Consider the following 21708-nt stretch of genomic DNA (forward strand, 5'->3'; position numbering starts at 1 on the left):
TGTTTTGAAATATTGTCGGCTCTGCTCGATTTGAAGAAGAGAAATCTAGAGAGCATATAAATAGACAAGGTATATTGGCAATTACCTTACTGCTTCGAAGAATCATCTGTCAAGAAAGATGAATGCAGCAGTGAATGTTGCTTATCCAGCAACTTTTCCAGCTTTTTGGTGTATATATAATCCAAATTTTGGGGTTATGATTTTTTATGGAATTAACAAAGACATCTAAATACGTATTTTGGGGGGCTCTTGAGAATTTTTTCAATTAAGAATTGTATATGATAAAAGACTCCAGAAGAAACTTTAGGCACCAAAAGGACATTTAGAAAGGTTACATTTTTAGTTGATGAGAAGTTTCTTGACTTGTCTTTCTTTCAATTAGAGAAAAATAAACCAAGAAATAAAAGGGAAAGTGTGATTCAAACTTGAATCATGCATAGACTTGCTTTTTAAGGGGGAAAAAACTCTCAGAGCAAAACAGATTTATAAATTAAATCTGAGCAAAAATACAGAACTAATAAAACTCACATTGACAACATTAATGTGATGGATGGTAATGTTTTGGTGATACTTCTCTCACCCTGAGAGTAGTAGAAATTGTTAGAGCTGTGGTTCATTTGAATTTGACATGTTTATTCTCCTGTGCACCTTATGTTGACTTGGTTCCCTTACCACTTTCTCAGTTGCAGTGGTTCTCCACCTGGGGAGATTTTGTCCCACAGGGGGCACCTGGCAATGTCTGGAGACATTTTTGATTATCATAGCTAGGGAGATGGTACTACTGATAGGTAGTGGGTAGAGACCAAAGGTGCTGTTAAACATCCTACAATTCACAGGAAAGCTTGCAACAAAGAATTGCCTGGCCCAAAATGTCAGTCAGTGGTGCAGAGGTTGAGAAACTATTCTCTTAGCACTACTGTAAAACTTCCAAATAGATATGGAATTATGGTATCATTTGGCATTTGGTTGGTACAAACAAATCACTCATTTTAAGTCCCCAGTTATGTTGTAAACATTTCTAGTTTTTTCATCCAAATGATCCCACATATTCATTTATTACTCTTTTTTACATTATCATCAAAATGAAAATACAGAGTTAAGGATTTCTTACATTGAACTACTTTATCCCTTAATGTAGAATATATCTACAATCCCTGGTCTGGGAACAAATATTTAGCTGGTATGATTAATAAATGCATGTAAGCGTTACTTCTTCACCTTGATCAAAAAGCCCATCTTAGTTATTAAACAAAGAACAGATATAGTGAGTTTGTTATTTTGTTTGTTTTTTGGTGGAGTGTTCTTTATTTGGTTAAAATGCAGGCTTTTCATCTTTCTTTATGCTGCTCTCAATACAAATGGTAGTCTTGAAACAGAAGTCTATGAATACATAAACAAAAAAATGCACAGTACTGATTTTTTTATAGTTCTACTTTTCGCTGCCCTTAGAATTTCTAAGGAGCCTTTAATGACCTTGGTATAACACAGCTAAATAACCCCTAAGAGGAGGTAGGTCCTATTTTTCATACCTCTTTGATGGACATGAACATACCATACAAATGGACCGACCATTTTTCAAATTCATGCTCTAAAATCATAAAGACACCCTGTCTTGTCTTCCAGGAAGGCACACAGGATTATTATGAATCTGAGATAATAGGTAAGTACATTCAACCCTATATTAGTAATCCCTAGTTTGCATCTTTCATCAAGTTTTCACCATTAAAATTTTCCAGAGAAATCTATTGTGTTAGTGGTAAACTGCTAGTATAGGCAGGATCCTGAACATGCCCTTATCTTTATTAAACACAAATAATCTCTCAAAAAGGAGCTATGTGGTCACCCTCATTTGTGGTGATTTGTTTTTAGTTTTTGGTATTATGTACCTCTCACTATTCACTAGTTTTTCTCACATTTTGTAAGATATTTTATGAAGAGAGTCGTTAATACACAATTATTAAGACCCAGCTTGATCTTCAAAGATGAAAAACCTAATTAGACATTCTGGCTCGTTTTAGCAGTCCAGCCCTCTTTAAGAGTGATAATCTCATACATTTTGAGATCTCCAAGGGTAGGCCTTCCAGTCCTCAAGAGGTAATCCAATCTGTGATTCATTTTTACAAAGTTAGTTTTGATACACCTGAGTGCTCAATAAACATTAGTGTTCACCTTCTACCTTTGTTGGCTTAGTTATAAATTAAAGTTGACTTTGAAACTAAACATTTTTCCATCTCTACCTCCTTGCCTCTTTAATTATTTTGCGTATCTTTTTGAAAACATGTCTGCTAATGGATATGACAATGGAAACCATTTTCTTTAGCTTTTGAAGGTTTATATTTCAAACTCCAAAGAATATTCTCTTTCTCAGAGTTAAATTTGTGCAACACAGTAATAGTCAATGCCTTATTTTAACACTGGTATGTTTTGCTTTTGCTTTTGCTTTTGTTTTTTTGGTGCCTTGTTACCTACTCAGGATTCTTCTAGTCTTAACTCTCTTTTGTTTGTGCCACTAAGGAGTACTTCTCAGCAGCCTCTAGTACATAAACTAGAAATCACAGATTGTCCCAGAGATGTACATTTGACCCTTGAATAACACAGAGATTAGGGGTGCTGACCCTCCATAGAGTTGAAAATCTGTGTATAATTTATAGTTGGCCATCCGTATCTGAGGTCCCTCTCTATCCATGGTTCTGTGTCCGTGGATTCAACCAATCCCAGATCATGTAGTACTGTAGTAGTTACTATTGGAAAAAATCCACATATCAGTGTATCTGCACAGTTCAAACCTGTGTTATTCAAGGGTCAGCTGTATTTTGTCTGGCCTTTGTGGTGTTAGTTTTTTTCTCCTTTAATTTCAGTTGGTTCTCAATTTTGTTTAATGAACAGATTTTATATAATTCAGGCTTTGGCTTATCTAGAAAAATTGAAATACGTGAAAACATTGGGCTTACATTTCAACATAACAATTCGCTAAAGCTGAATAGTTTCCGTCTCTTTAGAAAGGCATGTGCTCGTTCTCCGATTGGATATGGCTTCAACTTCATCTTTCTCTTACATCAACCTGTGTGACTCATTACATTACCTGCCAAACCCCTCTAAACATTTGAGTTTGTGACCCAAGCCTATACCTTTCCATCCTCTCCACTCAGGCTCCCACAGGCTCTGACTGACACTAGGGAAGTAACATACTGAAAAGCTGCCGCCTTATTCTTCCTTAACGTTGGGTACAACTTCCTTGCAATTTCAAAACCATCTGTATTATGATCCAGTTAACAGAATCTGGTACTGTAAAGCAGCTCTGACTTGTAGAGAGAATAAGTATCTCCATCAGCAGAAAGAATGCTTTCACGCTACCTCTTCTTTCTGCTAAAACAGCTTCAGTATGAAAATTCCTGTACTTTTGTACATTTTTTTAAAAGACTAAAGTCTCATTTAATACCAGGGTCTGTTTCAGCTGTAAAAACTGTGGTGTCCTGAACTTTACAAGTGACTGAAGTAAAACAACGTAAGTTGCTACACAGCAATTAGTGACTTCTGTATTCTAAATTGTACACACAGAATCTGTAACTACGTGATTTAGTTAGCTTTGTCTGAACCGTTACTTTCTGACAGCGTTGCTTACTCTTAGTTGACTAGTTTAGTACCTGGTAATGTGTATTACCAAGGAATAGAAATGTTAAAGAGTTTTCCTCATTACTCAAAAATAAAATAGGTTCTGAATTGAAATATTTTCTGAGAAATTCTTTGGTGATGGAAGGGATGATCATTTTTGGACTTCATATGGACTTCATTCAAGTTTATAGTAGTCTTGAAGTTTCAAGTAAAACTTGAAGTTTCACTATTTACTGATTGGATTATTGTCTCAAGATATTTTACTGCATTTGATTCTCTGTATGCTTGGCATGTATGGCATCAGGATAATAATAAGCACATCAAAACCAGCTGAACCTCTGGCAAGCCACTGCAGATTTGAAGAAATGCAAATAGGTTCCTTTCTCAGAGCTACTTTGATGTTGGTGGGGGTAAGAAGATAATAAAAAATGCAAAGTGAGAGGAGATTCTTGGGCTAAAATAAAAAGAAAATGACCCTTCTAAGAAGTGAAACCACTAAAATCAGATATCAATGAAGATATTCCATAGCTTCTGTATATTTGGAGTGTTTATAGAATGTTTATCCTTACAAAATCATAAATTGATAATTGTAAAGATGTGAAATAGGTTAGGAAAATCATAAAGTACTTATGAATCTCAAAGCTTAGTAAATGTTGGTTTAAAGAGCACAATTCATTTCTGAAGAGGTTATGCTTTGAGAAGCAAAGCAAGTGTGAGAAGAGGAATGCATCTCAGAACTTAAACATATTGTAGTTTTATTTTAATAACCTGTAGTAGAGAGAAGAAAATTTTAGTTTCAGTGGTATTTTGTGCCACTATGGATACTGTTTTATTTGAGACTGTTTTAATAACAATTGACATTATTTGGCCAGTCTTCCAAAAATTGAGCATGTTTTGAGTCTTTTCACCTATTAAATCTTATGTACCCACTACCTCTGCTTTTGTTGAGAATAGGCTCCTTCTTACAACCTAGTTAACCTTGGGAAACTCTGTGTCTGTTTAGGGAAGCTGTCTGCTTTTGTGAGCAGGGGTAACCTGAAACAGACCTTTTGGAAGCTAAGGTTGCTGGTAACCCTGTATTCTCTTGCTATGTATTTCTGACTCTGTTCTACATCTTGGCACACAATCCCAAAATGAATAAAAATGAATCTATCTTATTTGTGTTCTGTGGTTTTCAGCCCCTATACACATATATTTATCACAGTGATGGACTGTGGCGGAGATTCTGGGATGAGGCTGTATGTTCTATTATAGTCTGAAGGATTAAAGCAACCTAAGGAATAATAAGTTTGAGTGACAGTACTGAAAAGAGAGCTCTGAACTGGGATGCTGCTGTGCCATTTGCTTTGGGCCTAGGCAGCTCTTATGAATTATGCTCCTTCAAATTTTACATAGAGGGCAAATCTTTGCCTCCAGATATGATCTAGAGGATTATGTAAATATACTTAAAATTCATTGTCCACAGAACCTTAGTGGTATACCATTCACATCCAATCAGATGGTTAAAATTAAAAAGACACAATAAGTATTGGAGAAGATATGGAGAAATGGGAACTCTCGTACATTGCTATTGGGGTTGTAAAATGGTGCAAGCCAGTCTGGAAAATAGTTTGACAGTTCCTCAAAATGTTATAGAGCTACCATATGACTAGTATATACTAGAGAAATGAAAATACATGTTCACACAAAAATTTGCATAAGATTGTTCATAGCAGCATTATTCATAATAGCTAAAAGGTGGAAACAACCCAAATATCCATCAGGTGATGGATAAATAAACAAAATGTGGTATATTTGTACACTGTTATTCAATAAAATGGAATGACTTACTGATAATGATTTACAACATGCATGATTTACAACATGCATGAATCTTGAAAATATGCTGAGTGGAAGAAGCTAGTTACAAAAGACCCTCATGTGATTATAAAATCATATGTGATTTTATATGAAAACTCTAGAATAAACAAATCCATAGAGACTGTAGATTAGGTTTCCAGGGACTGAGAAAAAGGGATAATGAGGAGTAAATGCTAATGGGTATGGGTTTTCCTTTGAGGTTAATGGAAATGTTCTAAAATTAGATAGTGGTGATAGTTGCACAACTCTGAGAATATACTTAGCCCACTAAGTTTTAAACTTTAGGTGAATTTAATGGTTATATGAATTATATATCTCTAAAATTATTTTTAAAAACTTTATTATTGAATTTAAATTTTAGTGGTAGTGATGGTGACTGTGTTATGTGTGTAAAAATTCCTTAAAGCAAGTATACACCTGATGCTATTAAGGCTTTTTGCTGAATATTTGAACACAAAACAAGTGTTACATAATGATTTTATGACAAATTAATTTAATATTCACCAAATGATATTAAGTCATTTTGTTTCAAAATAATTGGGCACAAATGGTAAGTATTATTATAAATGACTAATACTGTCACCTAGCCAAAAGAATGTATACTTCTCTTTTCCCTCTGATTTTTTTCAGTATTTGTAATCAGCATTAGTATTTAGTTTTCTCTGTTACCAAACATTTGGTTTTCTCTGTTACTGAATAAAACTTATTTTCATCACTTACTGATATTCATGTGCTAACAGAATTTAACGTCTTATGTCCAGTAACTTGAATTTCCTTAACCATTCAACTATAATCATTTTTCCCTGAGTAGTTTAATGCTGAGGCTTTTTGTGTTCTCTCTTGGTCTTTTCTCTCCTTCACCATGTGGTGATGTCTTGAATGGCCTCATCCAGAAGCGTCAAACACTGAGATTAGAATTGGATAACCTGGCCCAACTACAGCATAACCACTCCAGTTTGGGAGGGGAGTGGAGATGCTAATTGATGTTATATCATTGGAGAGAGGCAAGAAACAATGGGGAGAAGAGGCCATGGATTTTGAGTATGCAGGATTGTTGACATAATGGAAAGGGAGTGGTTGAGATTCAGAAAAGACTGGATTATGATTAGGCAAAAAAACAGATTGAGCTGCAAACAACCACTTCTTTTTTACTCACTATTTCCCATCCCTGTTCATAACCAAAAAATAATATATAAAAGTATGTATATGTGTTCCCTCTGCCAACAACTCATTTTAAAACTGAAACCAGTTTGATAAATGTTTATTGAGCATCTGTTTTGTGCCATAGACAACGGTGTGTACATTGCAGGGTTAGTTATAAAGGAAGACTAAGAACAGTTTCTGTTCTGGGACAGTGGGGTTGCTATCAGGTGAGTGAAAGAAATCATGGATAATCTTTTGACCCTGAGCAGACAGAATCAGGTTTCTCTTTAGAACTGAGTAAATATTAGAACATACAGTTTTTGGATTTTTAGTGGCACTAGGAAATACTCTCTGCCTATTTTCTGATGCCTGAAACTCCCTTCACATGGGAGCAGTGATTTTTATTGTTTAGATTGTAATAATAGATTTAAAATACTTGAGAAAGATAATGGATTTATTCATAGTAAACTATACTCAAACATAAACTTTTAGTATCAAATTTTGTTGTGATGCAAGAGAGAAGAGTAGCATCAAAAGATACAAAAAATATTAGACTCAGATCATTATCTTTTGTTGTTAGGAAAAACTATGTGCAGAAGTATCTGTCTCACTCATTCACAAACACAGTGCCACTCTTTGCTATTGACACTCCACATTATTGATAATGTGGGCATATTTATCACCCACATTAAAAGCCTAGTAAGATTTACCAGATTTTTATTTCTCTGATTTAATTTGTTCAGAGTTGGATAGTGGAGTAGGATTTTGTTCCTGGAGTAGACATTTTTCTGCCAACACAGTTCTGTTTAGCTAGTTTTAAGAACTAGAATGTCATTTACATTTGAAGTGAATGAAGTTTACTTTTACTTACTTTGAAGTTGTTAGCCCAGAAAGTGATAGTTCTTTGGATAGGTATTTCAAGTGATGGGTTATTTGTTAAGATCTTTTGGAAAATTTAATGGAAACCCCAGCTACCATGTGATTGAAAATCAGTCAGACATTATGTTCTCTGCCGCAAATGTATACTTTTTGGGAAATATGCTATTGGTTTTTTCAGGAAAACAGGATCTTCAAACCCTTTCATTATAAATGGGGTTTCATCTCTTATTCCTTGAATCTTGAATATTTTCCAGTTAAAAATGTGTTATGTGGCTTAAATTTATATTAATAATCATTAATAGTCCAATAAATAAGCAAATTCACTAGGAACTCTTCAGAAAGCATACTTTATAATTTTCAGAGATAGGGACATTTGGAGTCAGCTTAAATGATTAGTTACATCCATTCGGATAGACTGTGTGCCAATTTGGAGTCTAACTTGAATTTGTGTGTATGGTATGAAATTTACTCAGCCTTTGAAACAGTTTTTGGCTTGATGGCACATCTATACTTTTTGGTTTCCTTACATGACAGGCAGATATGTTGTTCCTCTATTCTTGCCTTGAAAAAAGCTATCTAAAGTTGAGTTCCTCTTCAGAATTTAAGAAGAAAATAAAGGTACAGGTCACAGAGAATTTCTTATGGGTATTCAGCAGGGGCAAATGAGCCAACCTTGCTAGCCTTTTGTAATAAAATAGGCAACTTTGGGAAATCTGACTGTGAATTAGGGCTTTGTACCATTACTTTATCGACTGGAAATTGACAAATTTCTAGTCAATTTTTTTTTTTTTTTTTTTTTTTTGCCATTGGCCCAATTCTGTTCAGAAGTAAGGGGCTTAAAATTTTAGGCTTTTTGAGTCTCTAAGGAATGAGACTTCTTTACTACATGACGGTAATAGCTAGGAAAACCGTATTATATAAATTGAATACATCCATGGTAGAGATAATGAAAATATTTCATATCAAATGTTCCTACAGATGGTAAAAAAAAAAAATTGTCAAAAATCAAGGAAACAGTGTTTAAGCCTAGTTATTCACCAACTGCTTACCAGACGCCTTCTGTAGGCTTAGTGCTGCTCCTTACACTACAGTGTTGATTATAAAGGTAAGCCATAGTCCCTGCCCCAAGTAAAGGGGAAGGGCACTGTTGAACAGTTTGAATATACTAAGCTTTACATTTATTTTGATAGTCAGTCTTGTAAATCTCTTGCTAGGTGGCCCTGTTTTTCTAATGAGGGAATTGGAGCTCAGAGAGTTGAAACCACTTGGCTAGTATTTAATGGATTTGAACCCAAGTCTTTCTGACTCTGAAACTTTACACATACTGCCTTTCTAAAAGACAGGAAAAAGTATAATCAAACAAAATAAGATGGTTGCTAGATGAGTGCTCTAACAAAGAACTAAAACAGTTCAGAAAGAAAAATCCTATCATATGTGAGGGATCAGTAGAGTCTTTGTGAGGGGAATTTAGTTTGACCTTGAGGGAGAAAGACTTCAAGTTAGGAATCCATTTTCATCATCAGAACCACCCTTATCTGAGAGAGACCTCAAATACACATTTTGGATTTGGGAGAATTGTCTCTAAGGTTTGGGTTAGGATTCTGGGGTTCCCAGTTCTATTTTTGAGACCCCAGACTTGACTATAAAGTTTGTATGGGTGGTACAGGAGTGTTTGCTACGCCCTGTGTAGTACCAAGATTTGGATTTGTGTTCTTGACATACCATTTTCTTCCCTACCTACCTCCAGTTATATTGTGGTAGGAGTTTGAAATAGGGTGTCTTCAGGATGATGTGGACATAGCTCTATCGCTTTAACTTCAGGGTCATACTAAGTGACTGCTGAATGATTGGAAGTCATTGACTTAGCCTGGAGACACCAGACTTCGATAAAATGCTCATTCTTTTAGTCAGTGTCCTGTAATTTGGGAAATAACTCCTAAAAATATAAGAGAGAAGGGAGTAATTGAACTCGTGGAGATTTTCCAGGCTTATGAGGGGGCCAGAGAAAAGACAGCAGAATTGAGGAAAACATATGCTCTATTTAAATCTTGGCCAGAGAGCCTGTTAAGTGTTTGAGGCAGAAAAAAACTAGGTTTGTGGCCTAAAATAATCACAGTAGTCCTGACAGGCTCTTTCTCTCTGCCCCATTCTCCTTGGAAGGAGAAAATTGGAATTCATATTTTATTTAAAATAGTTGATCCTCCATTTTGAAGTGGTTTTTATAAAAATCTTAATTCTGGGCAGCCAGCCTCAGTAAAACAATTTTGCCAAATATTGGTAACTTGAATGTCCCTAAAATAAAGGCAAATGAAAATAAGATTAATTGCTTTTAGACAGCAGTGGTCTTTCCTAAAGTTACATAATCAATTTTTCTGAAAGAATGGAGATAGTTCCATTTATCTAGGAGGAATTATTCCCATGTCAGTCTATGTGTATGTATACATACATGTGTTGTACAGGTACTTCCCTTCTCCCCAACCCTTTTAGAGTTGATGGCTTTGTCCCTGATTGTTCAGTATAATAGTTTGCAGATTCACTAAGAGAGCTTGTGTAGTAATGCTTGCTTTATTTTTTTTTTCTCTTCCACTCTTGTTTTATTTTTTGCTTTTTTTTCTTTGTGATGTGACATTTTCAGCTGATGTATTGAAAGCAAATCCTTCTAATTTGGGAGCCCAGATCACAAGAGTGAGTTTTTCTACTAGTGTCTTTAGCTGTATATCTTTCTTTGTGTGTGTCTTTCCACCCTTTTCCTCTCCCAATTCAAAAATATTCAAAACACATCTCATAAATATTAGATAAGAAAATTCCTCTGTCTGTTGAACATCATGCCTTTCCACAAAGCAATGTCCACTTTATATTGGGTCAAATTCCTTTTCCCAATGCTGTTGTAAAAGCATAGGCTAATGTACGTGTTTTGTTTTGGTTTGTTTGCTTTGTTTATTATCTAATATGTTGGAAATAATTTTAGTTCTGTCTTCATTGCAGATAGTTGTCTGGACTCTGTCACCAGTGTGTCATAACACTGTTACTTTTTGGTGGTTGTTTTGTTTCAAGGAAAATTATATAGTAGCTTCTAAGAACAAAAGTCCCATTCTTTTATCAGGATTTTAAGTAATAAATTCTTTGACTTATGTCTGTTCTTCCTCCTCATTCCCTGGATGTTCCTCTTGGGGCCATGACGGAATGAAAAGTCACACATATTGCTCTCTAATTTCTGCAGGCTGACCATATGAAAGTGGTCAGACTGTTGAGCTCTGAACATGGCAAGCATTGGAAGACCCATTTGTTTGCTTAGTTACAGGAAAACTGTTGATGCTGAAAAGAATAGCACCTTTTTATGGTGAAATGAAAGTATGCTTTCTCTTTGTTAACTTTTGATTCAAGTAACCTCCCCATGTAAGCTGTACATTGCTTTTTAAGATCTTACACCTGGGTAATTTTCTATACTAGCTTAACCCCTTTCTGTTCACTTTGGCTTGTGTTATTACAATTTAACTCATGTTCTGTTTGTCTAGTTTTGCATCCTTGGGAGAGCAGGTGATTAAATAGTCCCTTTTCTTTCCTCCTAGTGTTCTAAAATTTGCTTGTTGCTTCTGAAATTATTTAATTTTGCCCAATAAAGCAAATGGTATGCTGTCCTAATTAGGAATGCAAATACTCCAAGTGTTTCACCCAAAGTAATCAGCCATTGTGTTTTCAATTACCATAAAAGAGTGTAGCAATATATTCTATATTAGCACTGTAACCATTGATTAAGTGTAGATATTCTGAAGGCCTTGCTTTCAGGATCCCCAGGTTATTCTAAATCACCCACCATCTTTTCCTTTCTTGTGTTACCCCAGAGATTGAAAGATCTTAAGCAGAGAGAGTTTGCTCGAAATGTATCTTCAAGATCCCGCAAGGATGAGAGGAAACAGGAGAAAGCCCTGCGGCGGCTCCATGAGTTGGCAGAGCAAAGAAAACAAGCTGAATGGTGAGAGTATTTTTTTCTCTGAGGATTTATAATCTTAAGATTTAAGGTTATAATTTAAGATTCTAAGATTTAAGAATTAAAATTCTTTTTTTTAATTGAGGTATAATTGACATACAATTTTATTTTTTTTTAAGTGAATATACTGGGGATTGAACCTAGGACCTCATGCATGCTAATAAGCATGTGCTCTACCACTGAGCTATACCTCCCCCCACCGACATTACAATTCTTAAGTTTTTAATGGATCATTCTATTAAACAAAAAGGATGTCTGTATTTGAAGTATAATATTACTAATTAAGAATATGTACTTCTGAGACCATATCCTATGATCTGTGTAACCTTAGTTATCTGAGCTCTATGCCTCAGTTTCCTCATCAGTAAGATGGAGATAATAATAACAGTTTACTTCTGAGTTATTGTGGGGAGTGATTAAATTATGTTAGAGTGCCTATAAAAGAGTGCCTAGCACATAGAAGATGCTCAGTGAATCAGTAAATTATGCAACTATCATTGTTCTCATTCTTCAACATTTTTCTCACGTAGAAAAGGATGTAAATTATAGTATGCTACTGGGGCACAGATTCAAGAGTTGTAACTGCCTTTTAAGTACCATAGAATTGGTACTAAACACTGTAAAACCTAGGAAATTCTATCCATTTGTTTCTCTGCAGATTCTTGCCTTCTTAGTGTTTTTAGTGTTCCTTCATGGTTCTTGATGATAAATTTGGGGCTGGTATTTAGCCTTAGGTGGAATTTACCCCATCTAGGGCTGAATTTCCAAGCACTAGACTTTGGGGACCCAGTCTCAGCATCTAAGGATTCATGAGTTATGTGCCTCCATCCAAAGGACTTAGGCCGCCATGTTTGTTTTTTGTGGCTGGCCAGGAATAAAGGAGGAACTGGTTACAGTGGAAAGAGAAACTATGATTGTGGTTTTTAAAAGTTTACAGCCAAGTTGGGGCAGAGTCTCTGGATCCTTTTTTACTTATTATCTTGTGTTTTGGAGGAAGAAGGAAGGGAGAGAACATGTACAGTATAGGCATTTGAACAGAATTAACCTGTGATCTCTAACGTTGAGTTAAACTGCCTGTAAATGTTCTGAGTCCTTCCTTGGCAGCTCTTTATTTAGTAAACACATTCCTTTTGGGCTTGTTGCCAGAGTGCCTCCTTAAAAAGTGTGTACCAGGCCACTCTCTAGTTCAGGACTTTTTTTTTTTTTTTAATTGAGTTATAGTCAGTTTACAATGTTGTGGCAATTTCCAGTGTAGAGCACAATTTTTCAGTTATACATCATCATACATATATTCATTGTTGTATTCTTTTTCGCTGTGAGCTACCACAAGATCTTGTATATATTTCCCTGTGCTATACAGGATAATCTTGTTTATCTCTTCTACATATGCCTGTCAGTATCTACAAATTTTGAACTCCAGAACATATTTTAATACATGTTTTTCTTTAGTAATGACTTTTAGTTATCAGTTTTTGAAATAAACAGTTAAAAACTGACCACATAATCTCTTGCAAGAATAAAAGAAGGTTTTGATCCATCATCAGGTATTTCATTGTCCTAGGAGTAATGCATGATCCTATAGTATTATTGAAGTAACATGGCAAAGACTGAAGCAAAAGATCAAAATAAATTCCCTTTTAGTCAATTTGAGGGTTTCTTTGCTGTGGGATAGGTTTTGTGACACCATTAGAGTATCTCTTGCTGTCTAAATCTGTTAGATTCCACCTTCCAATAATAAGAGTTCAGATAGCAAAGGATACCATATTATCCTAATATATTTGGTCCCTGAGGTTATGACAGCTAGTAGCTAGGGTTTAAATAAAAAGGGCTTCATCCATATAGATATCTAATTCTCTTCAGTTCTTGAGTTTGGCTTGAGATGTACCTGTCTGTATAGTACACACACTGTAAAAATTTCAGACATGACTAGGGTTTAAAACACTTTGAGGCTCCTTGGTGTTCCTGTTGTTTCACAGCTGAAAGGGTACTTCATAGAATGATGATCATTGTATGGAATGCCAAAAAGTATCACAAAACCAAAGCAAATGCTTGGGTGTGGTGCCAGGAGGTTAGTACAGACTCTTAAGTTTCTATAACAGACATAGTAACCCCATACCATCATAGAGTAGCATCGTGGGGGATTCTGACTATGTTCAACTCAGAATATGCATATTTTAAAAGGAAATTTGAAAGCACAGAGGAAATTGGAATCTTTTTTTAGCTGAGTGAAATATAGTTGATCCTTGAGCAACATGGAGGTTAGGGGTGCCGGTGACTCCCAGCACACAGACACACACACACACAGACACAGACACAGACACATACACATAATACACACAGAGTCAGAAATCCTTGTATAACTTCATAATTGAACCTCTGTGGTTCCATATCTATGGATTCAACCAACCTTAGATTGTGAAACATGTATTTATTAGGAAAAAAAATCTGCATATAAGTGGGCCTGTGAAGTTCAAACCTGCAAACCCATATTGTTCAAAGATCAGCTGTGTAACCTTTGTGAATAGATGGTCAGCCATATGTTTGATAGCATACTAATGGATAGGATGATACAGTGAAAAATGAGTCCAGATAGAAGACAAATGGACTGTAGCAGATGGTAGTGATGAAGTATTTGAATTGTGAGATAATCTTCAGTTTTGTATTTTAGACAGTCTAGGAAGAAATAGCAGTAACTGACTAGCCCTGGGAATGTCGCTTGGTAGGTTAACAGCATGAGACTGTGCCTAACCTCACTGAAGAAGTTTCCTTTATTAGCACAGGGCCGGGGAATGACCACTACTCAGTGTCTTTAAGACCCACCTCTAATGCATGGTAGAACATAAGAGATAAGTATTTTATTAAAAAGTATGAAGTGTACCCCTAAACCTGTTTCTTTGTTTGTTTTTCATTTTTCCAAACCATTGTGTAGTGCACCTGGAAGTGGTCCCATGTTCAGACCAACCACAGTGGCTGTAGATGAAGAAGGTGGAGATGATGATAAAGATGAATCAGCGACAAACAGTGGCACAACTGCTTCTGCTACTTGTGGCCTGGGATCTGAATTCTCCACAGACAAAGGAGGCCCTTTCACTGCAGTACAAATCACTAATACCACTGGACTGGCACAGGCTCCTGGGTTAGCCTCTCAAGGCATCAGCTTTGGAATTAAGAATAATCTGGGTACCCCACTGCAAAAACTGGGTGTGTCATTTTCCTTTGCCAAGAAGGCTCCTGTCAAACTTGAATCAATAGCATCAGTTTTCAAGGACCATGCAGAGGAAGGGACCTCTGAAGATGGAACAAAAGCTGATGAGAAGGGTTCTGACCAAGGACTTCAGAAGGTGGGAGACTCTGATGGTAGCAGTAATCTTGATGGTAAAAAAGAGGATGAAGACCCTCAGGATGGAGGATCCCTTGCCTCAACATTATCTAAGTTAAAAAAAATGAAGCGAGAAGAAGGAGCTGGGGCTACAGAGCCAGAATACTACCACTACATCCCCCCAGCACACTGCAAAGTAAAACCTAATTTTCCTTTCCTACTCTTTATGAGAGCCAGTGAACAAATGGAAGGTGATAATTGTACACACCCAAAGAATGCCCTAGAGAGCAAAAAAAGTAGTTCTCCCAAGCCTAAGGGCTGCATCAAGGTGGCAGCAAGCCAAGGAACAGAAAAGACAGTTAGTGAAGTCTCCGAGCGGCAGATGGAAACCAGTGTGGCTGAGCCCTCAGAGCCTAGAAGCAAAGCTGAGACAAAGAAGACCTCAGGAGCGGATGTAAGTGAACATAGTTTAGAGAGTCAGAGTCAGAAAGATTCAGAGATCCAAATGTGTGAATCTAACCCTTCTAAAGAAACCTCTCAGGCCCCTCCACCAGGGAAAGAAAGCCAGGAGGGACCTAAACATCCTACTGGTCCCTTCTTTCCAGTTTTGAGCAAAGATGAAAGCACTGCCCTCCAGTGGCCATCAGAACTATTAATTTTCACAAAGGCAGAACCCTCCATTTCATATAGTTGTAACCCTTTGTACTTTGACTTTAAGCTTTCAAGGAACAAAGATGCCAGAGCTAAAGGGACAGAAAAGCCAAAGGACGTGGGAGGCTCCTCAAAGGACCATCTCCAAGGCCTTGATCCTGGTGAGCCCAATAAAAGCAAGGAGGAGGGGGATAATGTAGAACATTCTTCAGGAGGCAGAATGGATGCACCTGCTTCAGGGTCTGCCTGTAGCAGCCTGAATAAGCAGGAACCTGGAGGCAGTCATGGGTCAGAGACAGAAGACACAGGGAGAAGCTTTCCTAGCAAGAAAGAACGATCTGGGAAGTCCCACCGACACAAAAAGAAAAAGAAGCACAAAAAATCCAGCAAACACAAACGGAAACACAAGGCTGACCCAGAAGAGAAAAGTTCTAAGGCAGAGTCTGGGGAGAAGTCTAAGAAGCGCAAGAAACGAAAACGAAAGAAAAATAAGTCATCAGCCCCAGCAGATTCTGAGCGGGGACCCAAACCAGAGCCCCCTGGGAGTGGTAGCCCTGCACCACCACGAAGACGGCGGCGAGCTCAAGATGATTCCCAGCGGAGATCTCTTCCAGCTGAAGAAGGAAACAGTGGCAAGAAGGATGAAGGTGGAGGCGGTGGCAGCTCCCAAGATCATGGTGGGAGGAAACACAAAGGTGAACCTCCAGCTTCATCCTGTCAGCGAAGAGCTAGCACCAAACGGAGCAGCCGCTCCAGCCATCGGAGTCGACCCAGTAGTGGAGATGAGGATAGTGATGATGCTTCATCACGCCGGCTGCACCAGAAGTCTCCATCCCAGTACAGTGAGGAAGAGGAGGAGGAGGAGGAGGAAGAGTCGGGCAGTGAGCATTCCCGTAGCCGCTCACGGTCTGGCCGGCGCCATTCCTCACGCCGTTCCTCCCGGCGTTCTTACTCAAGTAGCTCAGATGCTTCTTCAGACCAGAGCTGCTATAGCAGACAGCGCAGTTACTCTGATGACAGCTACAGTGACTACAGTGACCGATCACGAAGGCACTCCAAGCGCTCCCATGACTCAGATGACTCAGACTACGCCAGTTCCAAGCACCGGTCCAAACGGCACAAATACTCATCTTCTGATGATGACTACAGTCTCAGCTGCAGCCAGTCCCGGAGCCGGTCTCGGAGTCACACGAGGGAGCGCTCAAGGTCCCGGGGCCGCAGCCGCAGCAGCAGTTGTAGTCGCAGCCGGAGCAAACGGAGAAGCCGCAGCACCACCGCCCACAGCTGGCAGCGGAGCCGTAGCTATAGCAGGGACCGTAGCCGCAGCACCCGGAGCCCTTCCCAAAGATCAGGCTCCAGGAAGGGATCATGGGGTCACGAGAGCCCTGAGGAGAGGCGATCTGGTCGTCGAGACTTCATTCGCTCTAAAATCTACCGCTCCCAGTCTCCCCACTATTTCCGATCAGGCCGGGGAGAATGTCCTGGGGAGAAGAAGAAAGAAGATGGCAGAGGGGATGATGGCAAAGGGATAGGCCCACCTTCCCAAAACAGCAACATTGGTGCAGGAAGAGGGTCAGAAGGTGACTGCAGCCCTGAAGACAAGAACTCTGTCACTGCTAAACTACTACTGGAGAAGATTCAGTCGAGGAAAGTGGAGAGGAAACCCAGTGTGAGTGAGGAGGTGCTGGCCACCCCTAATAAAGCTGGGCTCAAGCTCAAGGACCCTCCACAAGGTTACTTTGGGCCCAAGCTCCCACCTTCTCTTGGCAGTAAGCCTGTCCTTCCATTGATAGGGAAGCTCCCAGCTACCCGAAAGCCCAACACCAAGAAATGTGAAGAGTCTGGCTTAGAAAGGGGGGAAGAGCAAGAACAGTCAGAAACAGAAGAAGGGCCTCCAGGGAATAGTGATGCCCCATTCGGACATCAGTTCCCCTCAGAGGAAACAGCTGGCCCCTTATCAGACCCACCCCCAGAAGAGCCAAAGTCTGAAGAAGCTACTGCTGATCACCCTGTGGCTCCGCTAGGCACCCCAGTGCACTCTGACTGCTATCCTGGGGACCCAACCATTACCCATAACTACCTCCCTGACCCCAGTGATGGGGACACCCTCGAGTCCTTGGATAGTGGCAGTCAGCCAGGCCCTGTGGAATCCAGCTTGCTGCCTATAGCATCAGACCTTGAGCACTTCCCCAGTTATGCACCTCCCAGTGGGGAGCCTAGTATTGAGTCAGCTGATGGGCCCGAGGATGCTTCCCTAGCCCCACTGGAAAGCCAACCCATCACCTTCACTCCCGAGGAAATGGAGAAGTACAGCAAGCTCCAGCAGGCCGCACAGCAGCACATCCAGCAGCAGCTTCTGGCCAAGCAAGTAAAGGCCTTCCCAGCCTCCGCTGCCCTGGCCCCAGCCACTCCAGCCCTGCAGCCCATCCACATTCAGCAGCCAGCCACAGCCTCTGCCACCTCCATCACAACTGTTCAGCATGCCATCTTACAACATCATGCCGCAGCAGCTGCCGCCGCCATTGGCATCCACCCCCACCCTCATCCCCAGCCTCTTGCCCAAGTACATCATATTCCCCAGCCTCACCTGACCCCCATTTCCTTGTCCCACCTTACTCACTCAATCATCCCTGGCCACCCTGCCACCTTTCTTGCTAGCCATCCCATCCATATCATTCCCGCCTCAGCCATCCATCCTGGGCCTTTCACCTTCCACCCCGTTCCGCATGCTGCCCTCTACCCAACCCTGCTTGCCCCACGGCCTGCCGCAGCAGCTGCCACTGCCCTCCACCTTCACCCACTACTCCACCCCATCTTCTCAGGTCAGGACCTGCAACACCCCCCCAGCCATGGCACATGAGCTGGGGGATAGGAGCCCAGATAGGGCCAGGGAAGGTGGCCCATAAATCTTCCCTTTGGGGGTGTTGAGCCATTAATACCAGCAAGTAGAAGCTGGGATGGGCAGCGTCTGACAGCCAAAGAATTGAATTTTGGCTTGCAGGGGTGGTTTTAGATTTGAGGTTTGCTTTGGGTTTACTATCAGGGATTTTTTTTTTCCCTTTCCCCTTTCTGTTTGTCCCTCCCTCTCCTGTGTTTCTAAGCTATGGAACACCAGTAAGTGCTACCCACCCCTCTGCAGCAACATCTCCAAACTGTCAAGTTTAAATACTCCCCTCCTCTGTCTACTTTTTAATCCTCTGCACTTCCATCTATAAATTTTTAAACATGTTTCTCCTCTCTGGCCGGTGGGTTGTCCATCTTGTCCTGCCTTCTCAGTGTCTTTGACCTTGGTGACCTTATTTATCCAGGGTGAGGTGGAAAGGGGGGTCTGACCTGGAATTAGATGCCACTCAGGCTGTCATTTGATCCACTTCCCACACTAACAGTCACACATTTGGCGCTGTTGCCCTCGTGTCCCTCATCCCAGAAGAGACATCTGCATATCCCAGAAAAGAAGATCCTGTCATGAATAGAAGCTCTGCAGAACACAGTCGCCCATGTGCTTCCCCAGAGAGGAGCTCATGTGTCTAAAGGGTGTATTTTCTTCTGTCATGTTGATGTTTCCTTCTTAATTTATAGGATTTTTTAATGTAAAAAATTGCACTGAACTCTATAAACGTAAATGCTGCTTTTTGTAGCTCATATAAAAAGGTTCCATATTTGTAGTATACTGCAATAATATTTTTTACATCCAGCTCTTTAAGTGATCCTTGTTCTGGTGGCTTTGTGTAAATATGTTTGCCCTAGTTGAATTGAGAAACTTTAAAGGTTATAAACTGAAAACAAAAAAATAAAGTATTTGTTTTCTGCTAGATGCAAAAATGACTAAGCATGTATATTTTATCAAGCTCATGTATTTTTTGAAGTTAAGAACTATAAAAATGTTAAAACAACACAAGAAAACATTGTTTAACATTTTTTTGCTGAGACAAAATTTGCAGTAAATGGTGCCCCCAGCACTGGGATTTTTGAACTAATGGGCAGCAGTCACCTGGGGGTATCAGAGGGACACTCAATTATGACAGTCTCCTCATGTGCTTTGCTGTTTTATACAGAGAAACAGGTGGGCCCCACAGAGGAGGAGGGAGAGATTCGAGAGCTTTATTCTCTGGAAGGAATGAGATTTAAAGTGATTGTCCTGGGGGACTCCTGGTTTCCTGGGTGCCTGTCCCAGGCAGTCCATTTGCCTCCCTAGTATTTAGCCCTCTCTGACAAATTTTTTTAATGTGCCTTTTGGGTTGGCTAGAAACTGAAGTAGAAGTAGATTGGAAGATTAGATAGAGTTGGGACAATTTTCTTCCTCCTCTTGTTGGGAGGTGAGCACGTTCATAGATACTATAAATTCTTTTGCTTCATAGTTTCCATGGCTTCTGCCCAGCTTAAGTTTAAGCAGTAAAGACTTTTTTTTTTTTCTCTCTCCCATGACACCTACCAGAGGAATTACCACCTCAATTCCTCCTCTTCTTGACTTCTGCCTGGCTCTCAGACTTAATTAACACACTGATCCAAAGGTGTTTATATTGCAGGTCTCATTTTCTTCGGTGTAGTCAGCACTTCCCTGCTTGGCATTTCCCTGCCTATTCCTGTGGCTCGGTTGGTTGGGTGGTCACCTGACAGGAAAAACAAAATCTGCTTATGTGGGCCAAGGCTCTGTGTTCTGCCTTTCTTCTCCAGATCCCAGAAGAGAAAGGTTTTGAGTTTATGAGAGCGAATGCTGGGCAGACAAGGCTTTTGATTGAGCCTTCTACCTGTTCAGTGCTCCTCATCTGATCAGAAGCATTACTTTTTTGATAACTAGCACTGGAAAAATGAAATCATCTGTTTGAAGTGAAGGGACTCATTTTTCTTTGCTTTCAGCCCATGTAAATATTTAAATAATACAGTATTAACATTTTTGTGCTGCTTCCCATTAGCTTGTAGATTGAGCCATACTCTGGCTGCCTCCTTCCTGGGGGCAGTTTTATTTAACTTCCAGAATAGTGATTTTAAAACTTAAAAAAAAAACAAAAACAAAATAACCTGTCCTTACCTACAAGCATAACAGATTGTATTTAACTTTATCACATATGATAGAGATATATATGCTGTAAAATTAGGGAAAGGAACTTTCTAATAAACCAATGATTTGTGGAAACTTAGCAGAGTCTGTCGTGATTGTTGCCCCATCCACTCAAGTGGGGAAGGGATGGAGTTGTGGGCCACAAATAACATCTTGTTTGATAAAGGAATAGATTCTTGAGAACCAGAATCTATTTATGATGTGTAGATTTTGCTTCTCAAAGCTCCGGCTGCCCAAGTAGAGGTAAAGCTTATGCTGTGGGAGGAAGTGTTAATAGCTAAGTTTCTCTCAGTCTCATGTATGGGTCTTGGAATATGCACCTCCTTTCCACTCTTTCCCACATGACTTTTATTTCTACCCTTTTCTTCACTTTAGTTGTATAATCTGTGTGTAGTAGAATGTATGGCATATAGGTGCTCACTAAATTTGTTTGCAATTTTTTTTATTCTGGGGGGAGGAAATTAGGTTAATTCATTAATTTAAATGGAGGTACTGGGGATTGAACCCAGGACCCCATGCATGCTAAGCACTTGCTCTGCCACTGAGGTATACCCTCTCCCCCATGTGTTTGGAATTTCTGACTGATTTTTAAGATTTTGGATGGACTTAGGGGCATTGAGATTGAGTCATCTGGCTTTTGCTAGACAGTACCAGTCTTCAATGATTCTCCTCAATCCTTTAATACCATTACAATGCTTGAGAGCTACCTGGTAAAAGGAAATACGTCCTAATTGTTAAAAGATAGATAAAAGCCTCTATCTACTCTTCTGTACTGAAAAATTACAAAAGGCAAGGAAAGTTTAGCATCAAAAGCTAACCATAGGTTTGTAGTGATAAATTAGTTTCCTCTCTTCCTCAGCCTTTCAGGAAGGAGTATTACAATGTCTGTATCTTTCCCACTCTCTTGGAAAGGTGTATTTCCCCCTTGACTGAAGAGAAGCTATTCAACTTGAACACTGGATTGGAAGCTCAGATCTGCCTACTTTTCTAAAATAGCAAAATCCCTGCCCCAAAGTACAAGATGTTAGAAAACAAAATGTGGTTTTTTGAGCAGGCAAAGTGTCAGCGAATGAGGCAGACTGGCCTGTTGAGAGCACACTGTGTGAAGGTATGTGCAGCTGCCTAATTCCAATAGGGTTCTACCTGCCTCAGCTACCTGGGCTTGCAGCATGGAAGTACTCCCTTTCCTACACCCTC

General features: G+C 39.5%; 1 protein-coding gene and 1 non-coding gene across 5 annotated transcripts in view; one reads left to right on the forward strand and one right to left on the reverse strand.

The window, feature by feature from the left end:
- GPATCH8 (G-patch domain containing 8) overlaps positions 1-20590 on the forward strand; it is an 85064-nt gene extending 64474 nt beyond the window's left edge. For all 4 annotated transcript variants that reach the window (XM_015250516.3, XM_006217461.4, XM_072939209.1 and 1 more), the window contains 2 exons: positions 11337-11467; positions 14412-20590. In XM_015250516.3, coding sequence (XP_015106002.1) covers positions 11337-11467; positions 14412-18312 — 4032 coding nt within the window. In that variant the 3' untranslated portion in view covers positions 18313-20590. The remainder of the gene's footprint in view (positions 1-11336; positions 11468-14411) is intronic.
- On the reverse strand, positions 11602-11676 carry TRNAN-AUU (transfer RNA asparagine (anticodon AUU)). The gene is given in 2 exon segments: positions 11602-11637; positions 11641-11676. It is a non-coding gene; the product is annotated as a tRNA-Asn (tRNA).
- Positions 20591-21708: the final 1118 nt, after the last annotated feature.

The sequence above is a fragment of the Vicugna pacos genome, chromosome 16 (assembly GCF_048564905.1).
Source record: "Vicugna pacos chromosome 16, VicPac4, whole genome shotgun sequence".
NCBI lineage: Eukaryota > Metazoa > Chordata > Mammalia > Artiodactyla > Camelidae > Vicugna > Vicugna pacos.